The sequence below is a fragment of the Myotis yumanensis genome, unplaced genomic scaffold, assembly GCF_028538775.1.
Source record: "Myotis yumanensis isolate MYYU_CA2020_CCGP unplaced genomic scaffold, mMyoYum1.0.hap1 SCAF_10, whole genome shotgun sequence".
NCBI classification, from domain to species: Eukaryota; Metazoa; Chordata; class Mammalia; order Chiroptera; family Vespertilionidae; genus Myotis; species Myotis yumanensis.
Window position 1 is genome coordinate 2,564,342 of NW_027223761.1, and position 25,831 is coordinate 2,590,172.

Genomic DNA, 25,831 nt, shown 5'->3' on the forward strand with positions numbered 1-25,831 from the left:
GACGGAAGTGGCCGTGCGTCTGACGCCCCTGGCGGAGGGGAGCGGGGAGGCGGGATCGGGGGGCCGTGAGCGGTTCGCGCGCTTCGGGCCTAGTCCGGACTCGCCGCCTCCGCCGCCATATTCCCGGTAACGGGGGCGCGCGGCCGGGGGCCGGCGGGGCCGGAAGAGGGCTCGGGGCCGGCGCCGAGGCGGGGAGGGGGTCGGTTGAGTTTGGGGCCGTGGGAGTCGGCGGAGGGAGGGAGGCGCGGGCCTTTGTGGGAGGGGGCTGCGGGACCGGGGCTGCGGAGGGAGCGGGGCGGGCCTAGCCGGGGGCGAGGACTGGGCCTGGGCGGGGAGCGGGGGCGGCGGGAGCTCCGACAGCCGCGGGGACTCGGACCCGGGCCGCCCGGGGCCTAGGCAGGTGCGCCAGGCGGCGGCTGCGGGCTTGGCCTCGGGCGTTCTTCGCAGCGCCGCCCGCGGGCCCCTCGGAGCGGAGGCCGGGGCTGGTCCGAGGCGCCACGGCCGGGCCCGAGGGTGATGGGCAGCGAGCCCCGCGAGCCGGGGCGGCCTGGGAGAGCGAGGGGCGGCGCGAGGCCGGGGGCGGGGCGGGGGGGCCGCGCTCGGGTGCCCGCAGGCTGCGTCTCTGGAGACGGGAGGTTGGCAACCATCGCCCTCCGTCCACCCCGGGACCCACATGCCCGCTAACCCTTGCCTCTTTCTGGATATCGCAGTGGCGTCTTCCTTACTTTGTCCGTGTCCCGGGCTCGCGATCTGCCTTCCGGAGCCATGTCCGAAGGAGTGGACCTGATTGACATCTACGCCGACGAGGAGTTCAATCAGGTGAGGGGTTGCGGGGAGCCTGGGGGCTCCCCTGGGTCGGCCGGGAACCACCTCCAGCCATTTGCAGTGGCTCCAAGTTATGCCGGTCCTTGGGGGTTTGCCGCCTGCACACGCCTGTGCCGGGTCCCCGTAGCACCGACCGTCCGGTATGTTAGGTTCATCCTCAGGCTTAATTAGAAAGGCTTTGCTTTAAGAGCAAATAAAAATCAGGTTTAATGGAGTGGTGTGTGCATCAACCTGTGGAATGTGCTGCCCCAGGAGCCAGTTGGGTGTCTGTTGTCTCAAAGCCGAACCACACTTGCAAACCAGCTCCTCAGCGTTGGCAGGACAGTGCTGCTGTCTGTTCCTTTGTGATGGTCTCAGGCTGCAGCAGGGAAATAGTGGTTAGTGCCCCCCCTCTCCCATAAGGCAGCGCAAAGGCACGGCATAGAGATACTCTAACATTTCATTTCAGCTCCATTCAGATTGTTTTAGTCTGTAACTAGCTTGACTCCAGTCTTAGGGAGGCATTTTGGTGTAGTTATTGATGAATGGAATTGTTTGGGAGCTTAGGGGAGAAGCAAAGGTTTGGGACCAACAGTTAAAAAGCTAGTGTAGACCCACCTGCATACCTCAGTTGGATTTATTGGTGCTTTTATGTTACCTCAAGGAACATTATACAATGACTTTCCTTGAAACGATAATCTCATATTTATCATTGGATTCTGAGCTCTTGAGGTCACATCTCAAGAATGTTGCAAAGTCTCTATTTAAAACTTCGTGTCTTGCCTGGATTGTTTCAGCACCATTCTACTTGAGTAAGCTGGTCCTTCCCATTGGCATGGTTTTACGGGTGCACATTAGGGCTTGGAGAAAGGGTAAAAACCAGCTAGAGAAGGAAAGTGTGCTGCTTGGATTCTGGCTTGGATATGAGGCAGCCGAAGAGGTTGAAATACATGCTGGGGTTTTTTCCACTTGGCATAAATTTACATTTAAAAACCTTTTAAAAGTGTTACGCCTTTTTAACATAGAGATTTTAAAACACAAAATAAGAATGTAATGACCTTGTACCCATTGTACCGGTTCACCAGTTATACCTTTTTTAAAACATGTTTTTTTATTGATTTTAGGGAGAAAGGAAGGGAGAGGGGAGAGAGAGAAACATCGATCAGCTGCCTCCTGCAAAACACACACACACACACACACACACACACACACACGTACACGTGTGCAATTGAGCCCGCAACCGGATGTGCCCTCACTGGGAATTGAGCCACTGACCTCTTGGTACATGGTATGATGCTCAACCAACTGAGCCACACAAGGCAGGCACCAGTTATACTTTTTTTTTAAAATATAATTTTATTGATTTCAGAGAGGGGGAGAGAGAGAAACATCAATGAAGAGAGAGAATCAATGATTGGCTGCCTCCTGCACACCCCCCATTGGAGGTCAAGCCTGCAACCTGGGGATTGTGCCACGACTGGGCATCAAACCATGACCTCCTGGTTCATAGGTTGAGGCTCAACCACTGAGCCACGCCAGCCAGGCACTAGTTATACTTTTTTAATAGTCGTTTTCTGGTGTCTCCTCAGGTAAACTGGATGTGTCTACATGTGGCTGTTGATTGACTTAAGTACATGAAAAAAATGTTAATTTCAAACAAGTCCAATACTATGGATAAAAAGAAAGGTTTAGTATAATAAGTAGGTTACAAACCACTGCTTTCCTGAGTTTTCCATGTTACTTTGAGTCAGACTTTTACCACCTTTTAACAAGTTATGGTTTGTTTTTTAAATACTTGATAGAAAGAAAAGAAGACTCCCTGGGTGGAGTTGGCTCCCTTCTGAGGGTGGGTAACAGCGCTGCTTCGGGAAAGGGGCAGGAGGGGGTCCTTGACCATAGGTGTAGCCACCGTTGGCCTAAGAAAGCGAAATTTCAGTATTTCCTAAACAGTGTAAGTTGTAGGTCAGAGACAAGACACGGGCCTTGTCCAGAGGTCACTGCTTTGTCAGAGTAGAAGTCCTTGGCCTCAACAATCTGTGTCCTCCGACCTCTTACTAAAAGGAATTTTTTATGAGTCTGATAAGCCAAAGATGGTGTGTGGGATCTAGTAGACATTTATACCAAACAGACAATATTTGATGCGCAGCGAGTTGAAGAAAGTGTAGATTTTTAATATCTTGGGGGAGGAGTGCTTTTTACCCCCATCAGTGAGTTAATTTTTGGCAAAAATGGTTTTAGTGTTATTTGGAGGCTGCTAAAGAGGAAAAGCTCTGTCTGGCTGGATTGTTAGAAGCAGGCTTAGACTGAAGGCCGTTAGTGCAGATAGTGCTTTAGAGTGTTTTAAGAATGTTCTTGATTCACCCCAAACTGACCCATGTGCAAAAATTCCATCGCATGTACTTGGTTCCCCAGGGAAAATGCATTTCCTAGATGGGACCCTATGGTGTTGACCCTGATCTCTTACATGTGCTGCAAAAAGCCTCTTACAGCGGCTTTCCTCCTGCTTCATAGGGAGTCTTGCGACCCACAGCTCCTCTCTGGGCAGCGGGAGGAGCCCCGAACAGCAGCTAGAGCTGCCTCTCTCCTGCATGTCTTGTCTCCGTTCCTTGTGCAGGACAGGCAGGTGCTTTGCACAGCCTGCCCAGTTCTCTTCTGAACTCCCATCAGCAAGTGTGTGTTGAGCTGCTTCTATTCGTGAGGCCCTGTGCTGACGAGTGAGGTCACAGGGAAGCAGCACCCATGTGCTCAGAAGGTGTTTGTGGTGGTTGAGGGTAACGGAAAGTGACGGGAAGGAGGCTGTGAGGTGAGAGCTGTGGAGATGGTCATTATAAAACCTGCATTTGTAGCTTTGGTTACAATGAAAAGAAGCAATGCTATCAAGTAGGTCACTTTGAGAAAAATAAATCCTGGGCTTATTACTTCCCTTCCCTCAGATATCAAGGAAAGGGGTCGGAGGTGAGCATGCAGTTGTGGAATTATTATTTAAATTTAAAATTGTGCTAGTTCTCTTGTTAACCAAGAAGCTTTACGAGACAATCACAGTTCTGTGAGATAGTCATTCAGTATTAAATACTGCCTTTTTAAGTAAAAAAAAATTTTTTTTAAATATATTTTAATTGATTTCATAGAAGAAGGGAGAGGGAGAGAGAGATAGAAACATCAATGATGAGAATCATTGATCGGCTGCCTCCTGCATGCCCCACACTGGGGATCAAGCCCACAACCTGGGCCTATGCTCTGACAGGGAATCGAACTATAACCTCCTGGTTCATAGCTCAGCCACTGAGCCACACTGGCCAGCCCAGCCTTGTTTATCTTTTTTTTTTTTTTTTTTAAGTAAAAATTTTATTGTTAATTTGTAGAATTAGGTTTTGCCTTAACCTAATGCATCACTGCATAAATCATCCACTTATTCGGTAACCTGAAAAACTTCAGGTCGTTATCTGTTTTTTGTTTTACCAACCGAAGAAGTAGAATGAATTGATGTCACTAACAGATTTAAATCCAAATCCAAATTGATACCTTGTTTCTTCAGTAAAACTACTTCAACACAATCCTCAATAGGCCTTCCTTGTGCATGGGAACAGTTCCCATCACCCTCTTTGAACCGAAGCTCTGTGGCCCAGAGAAACCATGTCAATCTTGTGACAACTTTGACTTGTTGCAGGCTTTTGTGTTTCGTGCAGTGGTGAGGGGGCCGGTGCAGCAGGGCCTCCCGGGACTGGCTTGCCGAGGCTTACAGTATGGCGACATCCTGGCCACGCGTTTGCCCTCTGAGCTACCCAAGTCTGCATGTTAGTTTGCCATCCAATTATCAGTGGTAATTTTTGTATTACAGCTTTTAGACACACATCTCAATCACGAGTACTACATGGAAGGAATTCCAACTGGATTCCACTGACTATCCAAGATGGTGTGTTTTAAGTTGCATTTCAAAATCCTTGATTTAAAAAACAAAAGCAGCCTAGTATGAGGTTGTGCTCTCCAAGGATAAGATCATGGGAGAGGATCGAGTGCTTTCTCTACCTTTAACCACAGGGTAAATTACCGTAGCTGGTACAGGGACAAATAAGTGACTTATATAGAGTTGGGATAGTTCGAAACATAAGGTCTACGAAATATTTACCCAAAATACTTGTCAGCTTAGCCCCAGCTTTGTCTGCTTCATTCAGTCTATTACCCACCTGCACTCGGCAGTGTTAGCTTCTCTGTTTTCCACGCACACCATTTTTATGCAAGATCCTTATTTACTGGTTTGCCTAGAACAGTCTTCCAGTGCTTGTCTCACTGAGTCCTTCTCTTGCTTTTAAGCTGCCCCTAAAAAGTTCCTCTTGCCATTCTCTTTCTGACATTTTTACAAGGTTTAAACTCCTCCCCTGTGGGGTTTCTTAGGGCAGCGGTCGCCAACCGGTGGTCGGTGAGGTCCGAAAGGTTGGCGACCGCTGCCTTAGAGTATTTGTGATCTTCGAAATCATTGACATGCCTCCGGAAGTAGGAGCCGTTCCCCTTCGCTGTTATCTCAGTGTGCATGTTTCCATTGCACTTCAGATGAGCTGAGAAAATCAAAGATTGTTTCCAAAAGTGTGATGGTATGTAGGCCTGAGTGAATTCTGTGCACGGCCAGTGTGGCTCAGGTTGAGTGTCAAGAGGTCACCAGTTGGATTCCTGGTCAGTGCCTGGGTTGTGGGCTCAATTCCTAGTGGGGAGCATGCAGGAGGCAGCCAGTCGATGATTTTTCATTCGTGTTTCTTTCTGTCTTTACCTCTCCCCTCCTCTCAATCTAAAGCAATAAAAACATTTTTAAAAAATGATTTTTGTAATGAATCTCACCTCACTAGTCTCACTTCAGAATCAGTAGTTCTTGTGTTGATATTGAAGGGAGACAGTCATTGAAGCGTCTTGTCCTGAGTTCTTTAGACAGGAAATGACTCTTCAGGGAACTAGACAAGTTACCTAATGTAGGTTTTTCCTTTATTCCCTTTTTTAAAAGGCAGCAATGGCATGAATGAGCTGTGGCTTCCGTAAAACACTTCAAACTTCTGTCTCTGTCATTTTGGCAGCTTAATCTTCAGCACTGTTTGAATGTTAGAGTGTTCGCTGGAAAAGTACTTCTCTGATCCTTTAAAAAAGATCTGAGATAATGACATTGCAAAATCTGAAACATTAAGATCCCTTGATAGTTCTTGTGGTTTTTGGGTTTTTGGTGTATAGTGTTAGTCAGCTTGGACTTCCATAACAAAATAATAAAACAGGGTGCTGTGAACAACAAAGGTTTATTTCTCACTGCTCTGGAGGCCAGAAGGCCAAAGGCAGGTGTGGGTTCTGGTGGGCCCTCTTCTGGGTTGTAGACGGCCGGTCTCTCAATTCTCACAGTACGAAGAGCAGAGTGAACAGTCTCTCACCGACTCTTACAGCCCTAACCTCATCCATGAGGGCTTCGCCCTCAAGACCTCGTGTAACCCTAATTCCCCTCCCAAAGGCCCCCTCCTGATACCATCCCACTGCGGAGTAGGGTTTCAGCATCTGCACAGGGGCGGCCACACAGACATTCGTCTAGACCAGTGGTCGGCAAACTCATTAGTCAACAGAGCCAAATATCAACAGTACAAACATTGAAATTTCTTTTGAGAGCCAAATTTTTAAACTTAAACTATATAGGTAGGTACATTGTTATTAACTTAATTAGGGTATTCCTAAGGCTTAGGAAGAGCCACACTCAAGGGGCCAAAGAGCCGCATTTGGCTCTCGAGCCATAGTTTGCCGACCACGAGTCTATACCAGTGGTTCTCAACCTTGGATGCACATTAGAATCACCTGGGAATCTTTTTAAAATCCTGATTTCTGGGCCTCATCCTCCGGAAATTCTGTTTCTTTGACGGCCCTGGTGAGGCTCAGACGGCCCTGGTGAGGTTGAGACTGCTCCAGTGAGGCTGGGACAAATAAAGGGGACCAGTATGGACTGATGAACAGGTGTAGATACAGAAGCAGAGCAACATTGAACAGAATGTTAAACTACAATGGGGAGCCTGGGGAGGGTTGGGGGGGGGATTAAGAGACCAACTGAAGGACCTATATGCATGCATATAAGATTAACCAATGGACACAAGACACGGGACGGGGGGGGCGGGGGGTAGGGGCCGAGGGAATGTCATGGGGGGGAAAAAGGAGACATATGTAACACTCTTTGTAATACTTTAAGAAATAAAAATTATTATTAAAAAAAAAAAAAAAAAAAAAAAAAAAAAAAAAAAAAAGAAATTCTGTTTCTTTGTTGTGGGGTGGGGCCACATTAGTAACAAAGAAACAGAATTTCTGGAGGATGAGGCCCTGAAATCAGGATTTTAAAGATTCCCAGGTGATTCTAATGTGCAGCCAAGGTTGAGAACCACTGGTCTATACAGTAACATGTCACACAGGCAGCAAGTTTCTTACAGCAGCGGGCGTCAGCCTCTCGGACCTCACACACCGCTGTCTTCCAGAACAGACATTGATATCGTAAATGCTCACTGTGACGTAGCTCATGGGATGGATACATCTCTTTTCTGAGCCTGATATCTTAGAGCACTTTGATTGTATCATTAAACATCTCTGGTATTGCTCTAACTATCCCTTCTATAGGTGTCCTGGTAATATATTGGATCTGCATGTCCCTTGAGAAGTAGAACTTAGTGAGGGAAAATTCCCCCAGAGTTATTACCTTCCTTTTTACTTTATTTTTTAATGTTTCTTTGATGGTTATTAGAAAGATGGGGTTGTGTACTATGAGTTTTAGAGCTTCCCTAAATCATTTGTGTAAATCAAATAATTTAAACCAGTAATTTCCATTATTTTTTATGTTTTGGTTCCCATTTTAACATGCCTTTCCCCTGCTTTCTATTTCTAAATAATATTCTCGATTTCCTATTAAATAGAATAATAAAGTTTGTGTAACTCTTGATTTTGAAAATGCATAAGATACTGAAATTTTCATTAGTGTGCCTTAGGCGTGGTGTTTAGAAGCTAAGCTCATGGATAGCAATAGTGTGTCCTTGCATTCTTATTTAATCATCATGTACCTTTTAATTCTCACAGGTGCCTGGAGCTAGAAACCTTGCAGACAACTCACAGGGTCTTAGAAGAAAAGCCCACATGAGCTAATTGAGTGAAATAGTTTTAAATGAGGAAGTTCCCTAGAGTAGGACAAGGAAGCTCTGTCCGTTCTAGAAAGTGTGTGTGGGTTCCAAGTAAACTAGAGTGAATAGAACGGACACAACGAAAGGTTTGCAAACCCGCCTTTGCCGGCCCCTCATCTCTTAGGACCCAGAGTTCAACAGTACAGATCAGATCGATCTGTATGATGACGTGCTGACGGCCACCTCACAGCCCTCAGATGACAGAAGCAGCAGCACGGAGCCGCCTCCTCCTGTTCGCCAGGAGCCGTCTCCCAAGCCCAATAACAAGACCCCTGCGATTCTGTACACCTACAGCGGCCTGCGCAACAGGCGGGCTGCTGTGTATGTGGGCAGCTTCTCCTGGGTGAGCTGGGTCACCTAAAAGGCCGGGGGCGGGCCGGAGGGAGAGCGCTGGGAGGTGATGGCATTTTCAAAGACCGATGTTGCACTGCTTTGTGCTCTGATGGGGTTGGATTTCTTTTTCCTGGGATCAGGTTGGATTGATCTCTGAAAGAGAACTATCCTGAGGACGTTCTGATGCCGAAGAACGCAATGATTAAGTGGGTAGTTGCTTTTTCTGTCATCTTGTTACCACCCCTGACCCTGGGGCTTTATGTCTAGCAGGGTCATCTGTGGGATGAGATTTCAGAGTGAATACCTTGAACTCTTGGTGGTCATTAGATGGTCCTGTGATAATGATGGGTGACAGGGATCAAAGGCCTTGATAAATCTAATATGCTCGGGGTAGGTGGTGATTGTTACTCTGCAAGTTACTGTGTGACATGTTTTTGGGCTGGTGGGGGGGGGGGGGGCGGCTGTTTCCAAATTAGGAAATGTATATGCTGGGGGGAAGTTCCTGACCACGGTCAACTCTGCATATCAGATCTGCAATTAAAAGCTGCTAGTATCAGCGTTTGAGCTGATGGCCAGCCAGCCCAAATGGCAGTCAAAGTTAAATTAGGTCTGACTCTTACTCTCGGGAGGTGGGGACTGTGGCGGGGTGGGTGTTTGGAATTCTGTATGGGGAGGACAATAAGAAAAGCCCGCACTAATTGAAGTATTGATGGGCTTTGGGGTTTCCTGTGGGAGGTCCTGGCTGTGAATAGGATCCTAGGTTTGGGGAAAGGGTTGGGGACATTCTGGGTTGGGGGTGAGGGGCAGTGTAGCTCCTGACATTTCTTCCTTTTCCATTTTGCCGGCCCCAGTGGACCACAGACCAGCAGCTGATCCAGGTTATTCGCTCTATCGGAGTCTATGACGTGGTGGAGTTGAAATTTGCAGAGAATCGAGCAAATGGCCAGTCCAAAGGGTGAGGTCTGGGTTTGAGAAGCCCGTTCTAGTTTGTAACCATTGGGATAACAGGTCTGCACTGTATCTTGGCCCTGGATTTTAACCCCTCCCACCCCTGGCCCAGTTCACTGCCTTGGTTTTGGCAAATTGCCTTGGAATGGGGACCTGGCTGCAATGTAGGAGAACATCTATCCATTGAGGGGCAAAGAAAGCTGACTTCTAATTTCAAATAAGTAGGAAGATTATAGACTGACACCGTTTTGTTGTTGGTAGTTGTGTGTGTGTGTGTGTGTGTGTGTGTGTGTCCAGTAATAGCAAGATACCTTTTGCTTTGCCAGTTTTCACTAAAAGTGGAAGAAAATTTCTTTGTTCTTCTGTTGTCTAGTAGCTCTCACTCATTTTTAATGTTTCTTCCTCAAGGTATGCTGAGGTAGTGGTAGCCTCTGAAAACTCTGTCCACAAACTGTTAGAACTCCTGCCGGGAAAAGTTCTTAATGGAGAAAAAGTCGACGTGAGGCCAGCCACCAGGCAGAACCTGTCACAGTTTGAGGCACAGGCTCGGAAACGTGAGTGCGTCCGAGTCCCAAGAGGGGGTACGTGGAGACCATCTGTACAAATGGGGGAGGCTGTGGATTTGTTTTCTGTGGTGTAGGCTCAGCCTACAGTGTGAAGGAATTTGGGGGAGGGGAGGGGATGGTTGTGGGTGGCAGCGTGGGTAATAGGTCGGCCCAAAATGAGGCCTGTGGTTATATTTTGGTTTTGCTACTAAGTCATGTGACTGGGCTTATTTCCCCATCTGAACTAGATACATGATGTTTAAAGTTCCTGTCAACTCTAAATTGTGTGTTTCTGTCTAAACAATTCAGTGTATAGTGAGTGAATGGGCTTTATTTTAAGACATGCCTCTCTATAAATTATTAAGAAGGAGCCACCCTAATATGGAAGTAAGGTATGTAAAGGTGGCTGTAATCTATATATATAAAAGCCTAAGCGACCAGCCAACTGTCCGACCAGTAGCTATGATGCACACTGACCACCAGGGGGCAGATGCTCAGCACAAGAGCTGTCGAGCTGCGGTGACTTGGCAGCTGTGGTTCTCAGGTGACTCACCCAGAACCAGAGAGGAGGGAGCCTGATTCTGGGGTGCGTCACCTGAGAACTGCCCTCTCGCAATCCGGGACCCTTCAGGGGATGTTAGAGAGCCGGTTTCGGCCCCATCCCTGCAGGCCAGGCCGAGGGACCCCACTGGTGCATGAATCCATGCACCTGGCCTCTAGCCCATTGGCTCCCCACCAGGCCTCTAGCCCTTTGCAGAGGCCGTGGGTCTGGCCCTTACAGAAACTTTTCGCCCCAATTAGCTAAATGATGAGACGTGTAGCACCTACCGACTGCAGCCCCGATGTCTGGCGCCCACCCCGGCCCATCCACTTAATACCGATTTCCAGTGGAGGTGGCAAATTTTCCCGCTACCACTCTCGGCTGGGGAACTGGCCTGGCTGCCCTCCTTCCGGGTGGACAGTAGCACCAGCGGGCAACCTCCCGGGAGGGAAGGCAGCAAGGGTGCAGCTCAGGTGGGAAGAAGGAGGTTCCTGCCGCCGCTGGAAGGGCCTGGGCGGGAGCCCTAGGCCAACTAGATTCCAGGCTAAGTAAATCCTATTTGCTAAATAATTGCATTTTGCAGCTAAATGCCCACAAGGCATCAGTTAATATCAAACTTAGGGTAAAGTGAGATGAAAGAAGCAAGACAGATACAGAGAGAGAGAATGACGTAATATTGGGAGAAGAGAGGAGGGAGCCTGATTCTGGGTGCCTCACCTGAGAACCCCCTCTCACAGTCCGGGACCCTCGGGGGATGTCGGAGAGCTGGTTTCAGCCTGATCCTCGCAGGCCAGGCTGAGGGACCCCACCAGTGCACGAATCTGTACACCGGGCCTCTAATGTCATAAACCAAGATTGGAAGAATGCTCTGTAAGGAATTCACCTAAAGATGTGCTAGAGCCCATCTGTAGTAAAAGGCAGTTTGGCTCTGTGGCTAGAGCGTCGGCCTGCGGACTGAAGGGTCCCGGGTTCGATTCTGGTTGGGGGCACATGCCCAGGTTGTGGGCTCGATCCCCGGAAGGGGGCATGAGGGAGGCAGCCTATCCATGATTCTCTCTCATCATTGAAGTTTCTTTCTCTCCCTCTCCCTTCCTCTCTGAAATCAATAAAATATATTTTAAAAAAAGATGTGCTGGAGAATGTGAATTTAAGTGTTTCTCCAGCATTTTCCAGGGGTGCCCTTTCAATTGCCGGATATTAGTCTGCTTGGCAAGTATTTCTTATTAGAAAAGAAGGTTGCATCATAATACCTTAGCGCCACGCTAGCATCTCTTAAGTGCATCTTACTCCTTTTATTCGACTACTCACCAAGCCACCTTCTGATACTGATTTGGTTTCCAGCTAGGCTCTCCCTGGGAAGAGAATGCACTGACCAGCTGCTGCAAGTATTCGGTCCGCTTGGCAGTTCTATTTCTCACTGTAAATTAATAAATTGGCCTTCTGGTTTATGAATCGGTCTCTGGTGAGTTTGGTTCGTATGAGTCAGTCTCCTAGGGCTCGATCACCCCAGGTGATCTGTTAAAATGGAGTTTCTGGGCCTGGGACACCTGAGGACCAGAGCTGGGATTGGCCTGACCTCACAAGGCGCAGCCCCTGCAAGGCCCTGCCGGGGACGCCACCTGCCTTGACTTTCCTTGCGCTGCAGTGGGGGCTTTGGGGTGGGGCAGATCCTCTCAGATAGTGCCTGGCATTGATTGGGGGTCCACTGGGACCGGGTATTGATTGATGGAAGGTGGAACCCTGGCCACTTCTCTCTTGCATAGGAACAGCTGTTCTTTTACTAGATTGAGAGTTTAGCTGGATGTGGTCTGAGCTTCCATTGCTCTGCTGTAGAAGGCACACACTCTTCTTCCTGGGCAACTTGTATTTTCAAGTCCCTTCTGTTTTGGTCTTCCTATAAAACAACCTTCAGACTTTTCTAAGGTGCATAATTTTACAGCTGCGTTGGGGGTAACATTCCTACCTTCACGTGGCTGTTTATTCCTTGGTGGTACCTTTCTTTGCTGAAATGTTGATGGTGACTGAGTGGTGTTTTTCTGTGTCGTGGACTTGGCCTCTGTTAATTCGCTGAGTACAGTTGGTGGACTTCCTTTGCTTAAAAAATGGTTGTTACTCTTGGGATTTGTAGCCAAAGATACCAAACAACCTTGTAGATGAGGGGACAGGAGACGGGAAGGTGGCTCACTGTCAGAGCTCACACTCACTGAGACTTGTTCTTCCTTCAGTGTGGGAGAGCGTGGGAATAGCAAGGTGTCCTGTGTTTGAGACATAGGAAGGCGGTGCTGTGATGGCGCTGGTGAGCGGCTGCAGGAGAGAAGCCGCCGTGGTGCAGGGAGGGGACTCCCCCTGCTGCTTTAGCCGGAGCAGGGTTCTAACAGGTTCCAGCGTAAGGAGCACTCTTCTTTCCACACGTGTCTGCTGCCCGAGTTTCTACCTCAGAGACTCCCATCCATGCGATCACGTTCTTCTGTGGGATGCCACGTTGGCCAGGCTTTCCGTGGACCACTAAGCTGGGGTGAGGGGACAGATGGAACCGAGTGACTTGGAAGTGCCAGAGCCCCGCTTTCAGCTGCATGCGAACATGCTCTGAGCCCCTGTGCACAGCACCACACGGCGTGCTCTGACGGTGTTCCTGGCGTGCTGCCCTGTGGGGCAGAACATGGGGCCATTGAAATGGAGTGGGAGTCCCCGCATTTGAGGCATGTTTTATTCCACGCTTTTGCCAGGAGTCTGTTCTCAGTTGTGTGCCATCTGCTCATTCTCTGGGTCGAGCTTTTCTTGGCTCATCTCCCATTTTCTCTTTACCTCCCGGTCTCCAGTCTTCTCTTCGTTGTGTGTCTCTTTTTCATCCCAGTGACCACTTTCGGTATCTGGATGAAGTGTCGTCCGTCCCAGCCCTTCCTTCTCTCTCCCCACATTCCCTGGTTAAAGCGCCTTGGCAAGGAGGACATTCCAAGTGTGCAGCAGGGTAGAGAAGGTTGACTAGGACCAGTTCAGGGAGAGGGGCGCTGAATTCTTATCAGGGGACATGGAATTTCAAATCCGATTGAATCCTGCTGAACAGTAATGAACAAACTTCAACACTGTCATTTTCTCACGGGTTATTAGGCTCCTTCTGCACTTAAAAATATAAGACAGAGCTAAGGATAAGTAACGTGAAGCACTGATGGTTCTAGAGAAAGAATATTTTTGACATACAGAATTTAAGGTGGTATTGCTCTCTGGGTTTATAATTAAGTTGTCTCAGGTTTTTCTCTGATGCCAAAGAAAAGGCAGTAGATGATGCTACCTTCTTTTTCAGCCACCTGCTGCCTTCCTCAGTAGGTGTCCGATGACTTGCTGAAGGATGAACTGGTCCTGTGGGTGTGTCTCAAGCCGGGGCAGTAACAGTAGTTGTTTTGCTTCATAGGAATACCTCCACGGGCTCACTCCCGAGATTCGAGTGATTCTGCTGATGGACGGGCCACGCCCTCTGAGAACCTTGTACCCTCATCTGCCCGTGTGGATAAGCCCCCCAGTGTGCTGCCCTACTTCAACCGCCCTCCGTCAGCCCTCCCCCTGATGGGTCTGCCCCCACCTCCAATTCCACCCCCACCACCTCTCTCCTCAAGCTTCGGGGTCCCTCCTCCTCCTCCTGGCATCCACTACCAGCATCTCATGCCCCCTCCTCCTCGATTACCTCCTCATCTGGCTGTACCTCCCCCTGGGGCCATCCCACCTGCCCTTCACCTCAACCCAGCCTTCTTCCCCCCACCAAATGCTACAGTGGGGCCTCCACCAGATACATACATGAAGGCCTCGGCCCCCTATAACCACCACGGCAGGTAAGAACTACCTTGTTCCTTTCACAGCTGAGCCAGGTGTAATAGGGTGGACAGTGAGGTATTTTCCCTCCGAGGAGGAAGTGAGCACTGGATTCTGTGCTTGTGGGAAACTGTAGTCATAGTGTTGAGTCCTGGGAAATTCTTATCTATTAGATAATTTTTTTATTTGATGCTTTGTTTGCATCTTACTTCTTGACCCAAACCATGTCCTTTGTATCCCTTTTTAAGGGGCTTAATTAAAAAGAGTAACGTAGGTGGCTGGTAGGCTGTGAATGTCTAGCACTGTTGTTGGGTCATGGCAAAATTATCAAAGTCTAGGACATAAATCCTGTCTTTGAGGAGAACATGAACACACAAACACGTGACCAGGCAGAGACCATGTAAGAAATGACACAGGAGAGCATCGTTCAGAGCATGGTATTACAGAGGGCGGTAAAGGCGATCCGGGGTGTGGCAATCAGGCTGGTCTTGCTTCTGTGCAGCCGGGACTCGGGCCCTCCGCCCTCTACAGTGAGTGAAGCAGAATTTGAAGAGATCATGAAGCGAAACAGAGCAATTTCCAGCAGTGCCATTTCCAAAGCAGTAGCTGGAGCCAGTGCAGGTAACGAACTCTCCCCTTTGCTGCCTTCTCCTTGCCTTCCGTTTGCCCATGTCTCCAGGCCTAGTCATTTCCATTGGCAAGAAATTCAACCAGATAAAGTTGGAGCACCATTAGGTTCTCAACCATTAGGTTCTCGGGAGGCACGGCTGGCCCGGCCGGCGTGGCTGAGTGGTCGAGCATCGACCCAGGAGCCATGTCAGTATTGAGTGGGCATCGCCAGAAGCCGTGACTCCTGAGAACCTTTGGTTTCTAAAAGGAGATGACACAGGAAGTTTCAAGGTTCTAGTCCAAGTTTCACTTTGTGACATTAGCCATATTCACGTGAATGTAAATGTAGACTATCCAATTTACAAGTTAACCCTGACAATTATCTATTTTCCACCATTTTTCAGCTTTGGCTGCAAAATTTAAATCCACAGAGTCGGTTAAAGACAGGAAGTGTACATATTCTCTCTTTATTTTTCCCTCCAGAAAATCTTCATTGGCATCGGAATAAGTCTTCTTAAATTAAAAGTAATCTGCTCGGTGCAACAAGTCAGATACACACAGGACTGTAATGAAATAATCATTGTTCTCCACCAGCTCCTTCATACCAAGATGATCAAAAACCAGATCTCCCTCTCCCTCTATTTCTGTTCTCATTCCAGTCGTTCAAACCACAACTATTTATTGGAAGCCTGTAAAATGGGCAGAAACGTCCTTCCCTGGTGGAGCTGACCTCCTGGTGCCTGGACTCCTCCAGCTTTTGTTTTATTCTTACTGCCTGTGCAGAGGAGCTGCCAGTCCTCATTGTCCCTGGACCTTGTCTGGTCTCCTGCGTTCCTCGAATTACCTTCTGTCCTTACTGCTCCTAACGTAGCTCAAAAAAGCTTTGTGGCCCTAGCTGGTTTGGCTCAGTGGATAGAGCGTTGGCCTGCAGACTGAAAGGTCCCAGGTTCGATTCCGGTCAAGGGCACATGCCCGGGGTGCAGGCTTGATCCCCAGTAGGGAACGTGCAGGAGGCAGCCAATCAATGATTCTCTCTCATCATTGATGTGTCTCTCTCTCTCTCTCTCTCTCTCTCTCTCTCTTCCTCTCTGAAATCAATTTTAAAAATATTTTTAAAAAATAATTAAAAAAAAAAAAAAATTTGTGCAAGTCCCCACCCTGTGACCACTTTCCCTGCCAGGCATTGCTCAGATTTGGGGAATGAAGGGACTAGTTCTCGATGGTAGCATAATTTAAATAAACAAAGAGATAAAAATTTAAAATATGCATGTGTGTATGTATGCATATATGTATGCTATATACGTTTTAGATATACATTACATGTATATGTACATACGTCTGATGATAAATTTAAGACAATTTAGTCAGATATGCAGTGTTAATAAAGTCCTCTGCACGGGCCCTCTTACAAGACTGCCTTTTATAGTTCGTGTCTATCCTCCATATGTGGTTTTGTGCATGTAACAACATATATGTAATTTTATTTTTACAAAAATGAAATACTGTCTTGTAACTTCAAATTAATATACTCTGCACATCTGTTACATCATGTGAAATAATGACATTTACTAAGCCCTTACCTTGTGCCTGGCACTGTGCTAAGCGCTTTACATTGCTTCCTTTGTTTACATACAAGTTGACCTCATGCTTTTTAACGACCACGTAGTATTCTGTGGAACCAGTGATGGATAATTATGTAGCCAGACCCTGTTGAAGGAACTTCAGGTTGTTCCTCATTCTTTAACACAGCAGACAACACTGAAACAACCGTGATTAAACTTACCCACAGTTGTGAATAGAAGTAGAAAATTTTTAGAATTCCTGGGTCAAAGGTATGCACATTGTTTATTTGAATGGATGTTGTCAGACAGCCCTCAGACAGTGATGCGCCGGTTTACACACCCACTAGCGGTCTCTGAGAACGCCTGTGGCTGCAGACATTGGAACATAGGTACCCTCTAGTTTACACCTCCACTCCCACCTCGTCTGTTCACTGTGGGGCTGTGGGGCAGCTAGTGGCTCTTGTTTGGGTCCTGAGGTCTCCTTTTGTCTAGTTTGCTGCCTCTGCTCACCCTTGGCCTTTCCCATCCATCCCGTCAGGGGATTACAGTGACGCGATCGAGACGCTGCTCACAGCCATAGCTGTCATCAAACAGTCCCGGGTCGCCAATGACGAGCGTTGCCGTGTCCTCATCTCCTCCCTGAAGGACTGTCTCCACGGCATTGAAGCCAAGTCCTACAGTGTGGGTGCCAGCGGGAGCTCGTCCAGGTGAGCTGATGGCCACTCCAGCGGCGGCCAGCCCCGAGCGGCACTCTTCAGGGATTGGCAGAGGGAGGGAAGGAGCCGGGGGGTCTGGCAAGGCCCTGGCTGAAGGAGCGGACCAAGCCCTCATATTTTCAAGGGGAAGAAATTACCCTCACATTTGCAGTAATAAATGTTAGAATGTTAGCGGAGGCAGTGGGTTTATTTCGGGGAAAAGATAGACTGGTATAGCCAAGAACGTGGGCGTTGGAGCCACCCATGCTTGGATTTGAATCCCAGTTCTGCGCCTAACTCTGTGTGTGACCTTGAGAATGGAATTACTCAACTTTCCAAGTCTCATTTTTCTCAAAAAGGGGGGCGGGGGCAATAGTAGTACTAATCTTACAGACTGTAAAGATCAGGTGAGACGATGCATGTACAGCTCTGAGCACTGTGCCTGATACATTAGTAATTCTCAGCAAATTTAACTATTGTTATTTTCCCAAAGATGACTAGTCCTCAGAGGACCAACACTGTCAGACAGTGGGTCCATGATAGAGCAGAGGACAGGTATAGCTAAGGCTAGAAGACACCAGAACACAGCACTAGGGAAGGAGTGTGGTAGGCCCTCTGAGCGCGGCTCAAGGATCTTTCTAACAGGAAAAGACATCGGTCCAGAGAGAGGTCACCTAGCCGGTCCCGGGAGAGCAGCAGGAGGCACCGGGACCTGCTTCACAGTGAAGATCGGCATGACGACTATTTCCAAGAAAGGAACCGGGAGCACGAGAGGCACCGGGACAGAGAACGGGACCGGCACCACTGAGAGAGGTGGGAGCAGCCCACTGCTGCCTGGTGGGCGGTCTTGTATGAGAGAAAATCACTGGCTGAAGGTTTTTCTCTCTTTATGCGTTATTTTTATATTTATTGATTTGAGAGAGAGGAAGGGGGAGAGAGAAATATCGTTTGTTGTTCCACTTACACATTCATTGATTGTTTCTTATATGTGCCCTGACCAGGGCTTGAACCCAACGTTGTGGCCTATGGGGATGGTGCTCTACTACCAGCCAGGGCTCTTTTAGAGCAAATAAAGGAAGTGGGCGGCTTTCGGTTTAGTGACTGAAAATCCAGGAGGGCAGATTTCCCGCTTGTTAGGAGTCTCACACTGAGATGGGCCTGAGATGAAGATATTTTTTGCTTGTTTCTTGGCTGCCTTGCCTGGTATCTGACGCGCAGGCATAGTGGCTAAGTAAGAGCAGTGTCTGCGGGCAGTGCCAGAGTGTGAATCCCACGCCTCCGGCCGTATTGCTTTGTTCCACCATTTCTCGCTTTTTGAATGAAGGTAAGAAAAACAGTTGTCTCATTAGATTGCCGAGTATTCAGTGAGGTGATCCATAGGCATTTAGCACTCAGATACCTGTTACATAGTAAGCTCTCAGTAAATGGTAGCCATGTCATCAGCGTTGCTATGCATCAACCCCACCAAACTTTCAGGTAAAAAATTGGGGAAGTTGACCAATACAGAAAAGTGAAACCACTGCCTACTTATTTGTTTACATGGTGCAACATTAATGATTTTAAAAATTAATGTCTACTAAAAAGATTTTTAAAGAGAAGAATGCTGACCTGGAAGAAATTTTAGTAGCTTTGGAGACTCTGTGGAGGATACTTCAATGGAAGGATATATTTGTTTAGGGAAAAAATGTGTTTTTTTCTTTTTTTAAAGCAAAACAAAAGCAGGAGAGTTGGGGTGGGGGAACCACATGAACTCAGGTAATTGAAAAGTTGAGTTCGGCTTGGCTGGATCCAGAGCGAGACCTGTGGCCCGATGGCTGCGAGTTTGACACGCTTGGTCTAAAGGCGAGGGTGGGGAGCATCCAGCCTGTAGGCCACACCGGCCTGCAAAATCATTTGGTCTGGCCCTGCCACAGCATTAGGGGGAGTTAATTACATCACCACATATAGCAGGCTAATGTTTAAAAACGTATTTTTACTGATTTCAGAGCAGGAAGGAGAGAGAGAGATAGAAACATCAGTGATGAGAGAGAATCCTTGATCGGCTGCCTCCTGCATACCCCACACTGAGGATCGAGCCTGCAACCTGGGCATGTGCCCTTGACCAGAATCAAACCGGGGACCCTTCAGTCTGCAGGCTGATGTGCTATCCACTGAGCCAAACCAGCTAAGGCTGAACCTGAAACTTTAACTGTCATTTTGCTTCATTTCTTCCAGCTATAAAATAGGACTGTTTTTCCCCAGTACGCAGATGATTCAATTGGAATAACTGAAAAATCCTGTGACCCACTGGGTCCCAGAAAGCAGGCATTGGGCTGATGCAGGCCTGTTGGACAAGATGAGGAAAGTGAACTCTGAGGAGGTTTCCAATCTCCCAATTTCTCTTATGTTGGTTACTCCATCCAACCAATAATTTAATCCAAGAGAACTGAATCAGACACCCTAACAATGTCAGTTTCTCATTCTCATCCTAATGCAGTGGTTCTCAACCTTCTGGCTCTTTAAATACGGTTCCTCATGTTGTGACCCAACTATAAAATTATTTTCGTTGCTACTTCATAACTGTCGTGTTGCTACTGTTATGAATCATAATGTAAATATCTGATATGCAGGATGGTCTTAGGCGACCCCTGTGAAAGGGTCGTTTGACTGCCAAAGGGGTCGCGACCCACAGGTTGAGAACCGCTGTCCTAATGGCTCGTAATTCCCTCTGCAGTTACCAAGTTGTGACTTAGGAGATTTCATGTTGGGGAGATGGTGCATGGGCCTCATTTATCTCAAGAACTTTGCAAACTCTATGTACATATTTTTTAGTTAGAAAATAATAGTGCCCGGCCAGTGTGGTTCAGTGGTTGAGCGATGACCCATGAACCAGGAGGTTAGGGTTCAATTCCTGGTTAGGGTACATTTTCAGATTGTGGATTTGAATCCCCAGTAGGGGTCATGCAGGAGACAGCCAATCAATGATTCTCTCTCATCAAAGTTTCTATTCCTCTCCCCCTCTCCCTTCCCCTCTCTGAAGTCAATTTTTAAAAAAGTGCCTACTTTATAAATGGTAGCTATTCTTTTTTTTAAAGGAAATAATAGTATTTATATTGTGCAAACGGGTGTTCTCTGAGCAGAAAGTGTGTTAACATCGAGCACTGGCAGTAGATCAGCAACCCTCTTCCTCAGAACAGGCCCCACCTCTGGGCCTGGAGTCTGATTGCTCCACTGCAGGACTCTGGCTCTGGCTGCATTCAGACATTATCACCACAGTGTGGCCGTGCTCTCTAAGAACTGGGCGCTGTGGGTTATTTCAGCTGATGCACTAGTTATCCTCTGCACCTTGTTCTGTAGGGACAGTTCCCAAAGTACATTTCTTTCAGGGTGTATGCGTGTATGGTTTGGAATTTGAGGATACTCTTCTGTCAGTGGTTTTTACATTTTGTGGTTCTCAGCTCTTGCTCATTATTTTAGAACCTTCTCCTATTTGATGTTAATCATTTTCACCTCATTGCTGTCCTCCTGGTTCAATGGAAACTGAGCTTTCTGTTCAATTTTGATCCAGTGCAAATATTCAGAAGCCCAAATGGTGTGACATTGAGAAAGCATTGAAGGCTTCAGTTTTCCCCACAGAAAATGGGACAGAACCTGCCTGCGTAGGTGTTTGAAGAAGCCAGAGGAGAGAGGCCACACCTGATTCTGGGGCTGAAACGGTGCTGTTTCAGAGTAGAAGGATCACACAGCTTGTGGGTGTCTTGTTTTCTGTGTAGCTCCTTCAGCCTATACAAGTGCATACATAAAGGGTGAGCATTTGTGTGTTAGTGAAATTCTAAGCCTGACTTTAATCCCCCCTTTTTCATTTAGCTATTGTTTCTATATTATACTAGAGGCCCGGTGCACGGAATTCGTGCACTTGAGAGAGGGTGGTCCCCTCAGCCCGGCCTGCACCCTCTAGCAGTCCAGGAGCCCTTGGGGGATGTCCAACTGATGGCTTAGGCCTGCTTCCCTTGGGCCTAAGACAAGCAGTTGGACATCCTTAGTGCTGCTGCAGAGGCAGGAGAGGCTCCCGCCACCACCGCTGCACTCGCCAGCTGTGAGCCGGCTTCTGGCTGAGCAGCACTACCCCTGCACTGAGCGTCTGCATCCTGGTGGTCATTGCACATCACAGCGACAGGTGGTTCCGCTGTTCGGTCAATTAGCATATTAGCCTCTTATTGTATAGGATGATCATGTTCACCAACCTCCCCCTGCAATTAGCATTGTGCCATGAGAACAAGGGCTGAGCGGACGAGGGGCCGTCAGTTAGGTGGAGATGTGACAAATGGCTGAAGAGTGTCTTACTGGGCTCTTACGCTTCTTGGATGGTGACTGCTGGTTATTGCCTTAACTTCTGTGCTCTTTGTGGCCTGGCCTGGCCAGGTCATTGCAGCTGGGGGTTACTGTGCTGCTTGGCCCCTCGCCCACAGCTGTCATCTGGGGAAAGACTTAAACATTTCTTGAGTTTCAGTACAACTTACACCACCTCTGGCTGTGTGTGTCTGAGAATGTGTGTGTGTGTGTGTGTGAATGCATGTGTGTGTGTGAATGCGTGTGTGTGTGAATGTGTGTGTGAGAATACATGTGTGTGAATGCGTGTGTGTGTGAATTCGTGTGTGTAAGAGAATGCGTGTGTGTGAATGTGTGTGTGTGAATGCGTGTGTGTGAATGTGTGTGTGTGTGAATGCGTGTGCACACACATACTCATAGAATGCTGATTGAACCAGGGCTGCTTCAAGAGAAGAAAAGCTTTGAGTTTCCTGTGTGAGTACATGCTCCCTGTCAGGCCTCTTAGGAGCTCGGAGGTAGTGGGTTTGGTTGTGCACACAGGTGGTGTCTCACCCTGTGCCTCCCAGTTCCATCCCCTCCCCTTAAGGTAAGCTGTGACTTGCTCAGAAGAGATTTCCTGAAACAGAATTTAAATTCACCATGTTCCCTTGTAACAACTTTGCTTGAAATGTTGTAATTTCCATATTTTTCCAGCCCAAGTCTCTTTTTGAGACTTCATTTCATTGTCTTTGCCCCCCCACCTTAAAGTAAGATGTCACTACTAGCTTGTCCTCCAACCAGTCCCTCACTATTCACAGTGCCAGACACCCCAGACAGTCCTTTCTTTCGCTTTCCCAGGCCTGCATTCTCTCTGTCTGCATCCCCTACTTCATATGCTGTAACTTTAGAAAATGCCCTGGGAAGTCATTGAAGCCCCCGTTCATCTGAAAGTCACTCTGATTTGTGTTCTCTTCTGATGTTCTTGTTGCAGGAGTCGGTCGGAAGCAAATGTTTTTTAATGGACTTGCATCTCCTCACCTCGATCAGGACTAAAGGACGGAGGCCGCTCCACCCCTTCCCTTCCCTCCACGCCCCTCCCCTCCAGACACCCAGGGAATGCCCTCTGCCCACAGGATTGAAGACTGCGGCCCTCCCAGTCCCACACCTCCTGTTTGCTGGGGGAAAGAGCCTAAAGACTGTGTGGTTGGGAGGGGAGGCAGACAGGAAGAAGGCAGGTCCAGGCCCTGGTCTCCGTAGAGAATGGTGCTTTGTTCAAGGAAACGTGAGTTTCTGATTCTCCAGGAGCAGTTGAGTGGTGAGGTCCATGGGAAGGCTTCCTTCTCAAAGACAAGGAGTCCTTCCAGTGGGGTCTAGGAGAGCAATGGGGGTGCCCAGGTCCTGCCCTCAGCACTAGGTTTGATGGGGCCAAGAGGGTCCAGACCCCTTGCTAACACCACTTTGTCTAACTCCTTTCCTGCCCAGCCCTTTGAGGAGGGACCATGAGAACAGAAATTCATGAACAGCTTCTCTTACTCTCGCTTTTCCTTCTTACAATTGACGGTTTGTTTCCCCGGCCTCCCAGAGGCGGACGCCTTCCTGCTCCTGCTGCTCAGCTCCTCCGAGGACTTGCCCTCAGGTGTGGAGCAGGCCCAGGAGGTGCTGCCCGCTGGGAGCCCTGAGGAGCCGGTGCCCGCCCTCTGCCTCCCGCTCTGCTTAGGGCTTGGTTGCCTCTTGCAATAACCAGCTCTACCAGGTGTTCTGTTTCCCAGGGCTTCACCATTTCACGGGAGCCCTTCCCCCCGAGGGCTGCCTCCTTGTTTTAGAGGAAGGTATTGCCGCTGGGAGGCGGGGGCGGCGGACCTCAGCAGCGCAGAGCCCTGGTGCAGTGCCAGGATGGGGAAGGCCCGGCAGGCAGGGCCCGGCCTGCTTCCATACGCCTTGCTTCTGTGTTCAGGTTTGATGTAACCATGGGCTTGCACCCCCAGGTACCAGTTTCACTTATTGGGGGGTAACCTGACACTAGCAGACAGGGAAAGTCACAGGTGGGGTGTCTTCCCACCTTTTGATTATTGACCTATCTCCCCGTGCTCTGCCTGGAGGTACTTCCTGCCTCTGGTGAGCAGGGAAGAAGTGGAGCCGGACTTGAATGAGCTCCGTGTTCTAAGGACCACCCTCGGGGCCATTTTCCACACCGGCATGGAATTGGCGTATGGAATTGCTTTTCCCATAACATGTCCATTGTGATGTTCTGATTGCTGAGGGAGGCAGCAGCCACAGGGCCCTGCAGTGCCAGGGGGTGATGGGTGCTGTTTGCGCATCTAGAGGGCACGCGGCATCTAATGAGACGTGGCATGTGACAGACTTGGCGTGTGAGGTGTAGGGTCATTGGAGACCCTGGTGGCTCAGGGAGAGACTGAGTTGGACTGAACCCTCCTCTCCCCTGCACGTTTCTGACCCAGCCCTCCGGTCCCTGAGGGCGGGTGTCCCCCGGGGCTGGAGAGGCACATTCCCTTGGGACAGGCTACAGGTTGTAGCTCCTTTCCCCTGTCCCAGGTCCCGTCCCCACCGCCACCGCCACCTCAGAACATGGCGCCCTGCCTGCTGTCCGAGTGCGAGGTACTGGGTGTGTCCTCGAGAGCAGCTCCTGTGTCTCCAGCGCAGAGACCCAGTGAGGGGGCGGTGAGGCGTATAGAGCGCAGGAAAGCCGTTTACCCGGGAGCTTTTTCTCCCCATTTTTGTTTTGTTTTTATTCAATGACACCATTTTTAGTTTTGTTTCCTGATAGCAAAAGGAAAAAAACCCAATCCTCAAAAAGGCCAAGGCCCCGTCCCCCTGTTGTCGGTGATTTGTTTGTCTTTCTGATAGGTTGAAAATTGTGTAATAAACTTGATGACGCTGTCAATCTTTTATACTGCATTGTATTTTTTTCCTTTTGTAACAAAGTATTTTTAAACAATAAATGGGGTGTGAGCTATTTTATGGATCTGCATTGAATAGATTTGTTGAGGTGTCGGGCATGGGCATGGGCTGATGTAGAGGCTGCGGGATGGTAGTGAAACCCAGTTCGCTGGAGTCGCAGGGCGTGTAGTGGCCTGTGGTGCACCTAGGAGGCCTCCAGTGCAGACCTTTTTCCTGAGCCACCTGAACAGCCTGTTAAAGACAAGTCCAGGTCATCCTTTACCAAGATTCCTAAGATTTACTCCCAGAAGAAATGTCCTCCCTTGGACAGCTGTCCTGATGTCAAGTTCAGGAAGGGAAGTGTCCCCAGGAGTGGGAGGGTGTGGCTAGCGCCTCCTCCACCCACTGATCTGACCACGGACAGTCGGGGTGAAAGCCAGAGCAGCCCTGCCTTCCACACGGAGGTTTTGAGAACCAGAGAGAAATGTGGACGGACATGGGTCGTGAGCTGAACTATAAAGTACAGGTTAGGAAGCGGAAGTGTGATCTTAGGGTTCCAGACAACTGGGCTTTTAAAAAAGCCAGGTGAACAGTGGAGAGTTGTATGACCAAGATGAATCAGTATAATGTGCACTGGGACCAGTAAAGGCGAAATCTGTAAAAATAATTTTTTAGAGATGTTTTTAAAAATATATTTTTATTTATTTCAGAGAGGGAGGGAGAGATAAGAACATCAATGATGAGAATCGCTGATCAGCTGCCTCCTGCACGCCCCACATGGGATTGAGCCCTCAACCCAGGCATGTGCCCTGACCAGAAATTGAACCGTGACCTGGTTCATAGGTTGACGCTCAGCCACTGAGCCACCACAGCTGGGCAAAACAAGGAATCTTTATGCAGAAGGGAAATTTGCTAGCGGGTCTGAAGCTTGGGAAGAAAGTTGTTGGGGGTGCCTCGGTTCCAATCCACACCCAGTCTAGAAATCCACTTATGGCCCAGGTGGTGTGTATAGGAACTCCGGTGTGATGCCTGCTGGTGGAGAGAATAGTCTTCGTGTCATCCAGGAAGTGCTGTGGTGGTGTAGAGAGGGACTGTCCTACCCTGGCTGGCTGGCTCAGTCGGAGAGCCTTGTCCTGCCCACCAAAGAGGCTGTGGGTCCACTTCCCACTCAGCACATACGAGAGGAAACTGTTTTCACCTCAATGTTTCTCTCCCCCTCTGAAATCAAAAAAACATACCTTCTGGTGAGGATTTTTTAAAATGGTACTGAGCCCTAGCTGGTTTGGCTCCAGTGGATAGAGCGTCAGCCCGTGGGTCCCGGGTTCGATTCCGATCAAGGGCATATACCAGCCGTGGGCAAACTACAGCCCGAGGGCCGGATCCGGCCCGTGTGAAATGAATAAAACTAAAAAAAAAAGACCGTACCCTGTTATGTAATGATGTTTACTTTGAATTTATATTAGTTCACACAAACACTCCATCCATGCTTTTGTTCCGGCCCTCCGGTCCAGTTTAAGAACCCATTGTGGCCCTCGAGTCAAAAAGTTTGCCCACCCTTGGCATATACCTTGGTTGCAGGCTCCTCCCCAGCCCAGGCCCTGGTCGGGGCGTGTGCAGGATGCAACCAATCAAT

At 48.7% G+C, this 25,831-nt stretch overlaps 1 protein-coding gene across 5 annotated transcripts; it reads left to right on the forward strand.

Moving 5' to 3' along the window:
• The first annotated feature begins 39 nt into the window (after positions 1–39).
• CPSF7 (cleavage and polyadenylation specific factor 7) lies at positions 40–24,274 on the forward strand. 5 transcript variants are annotated; one of them, XM_070427222.1, is made up of 10 exons: positions 40–126; positions 711–819; positions 8,101–8,319; positions 9,161–9,264; positions 9,666–9,838; positions 13,753–14,167; positions 14,650–14,768; positions 16,857–17,025; positions 17,659–17,826; positions 22,292–24,274. In XM_070427222.1, the coding sequence occupies exons 2-9, from the start codon at positions 766–768 to the stop codon at positions 17,819–17,821; spliced, it is 1,416 nt and encodes a 471-aa protein (XP_070283323.1). In that variant the 5' UTR covers positions 40–126; positions 711–765; the 3' UTR covers positions 17,822–17,826; positions 22,292–24,274. The 5 variants fall into 5 exon arrangements, with proteins under 5 accessions (XP_070283323.1, XP_070283319.1, XP_070283321.1 ...); XM_070427218.1 differs by having other exon boundaries at positions 45–126; positions 9,666–9,811; XM_070427220.1 differs by lacking the exons at positions 40–126; positions 711–819 and adding an exon at positions 8,577–8,699 and having other exon boundaries at positions 8,235–8,319.
• Positions 24,275–25,831: the final 1,557 nt, after the last annotated feature.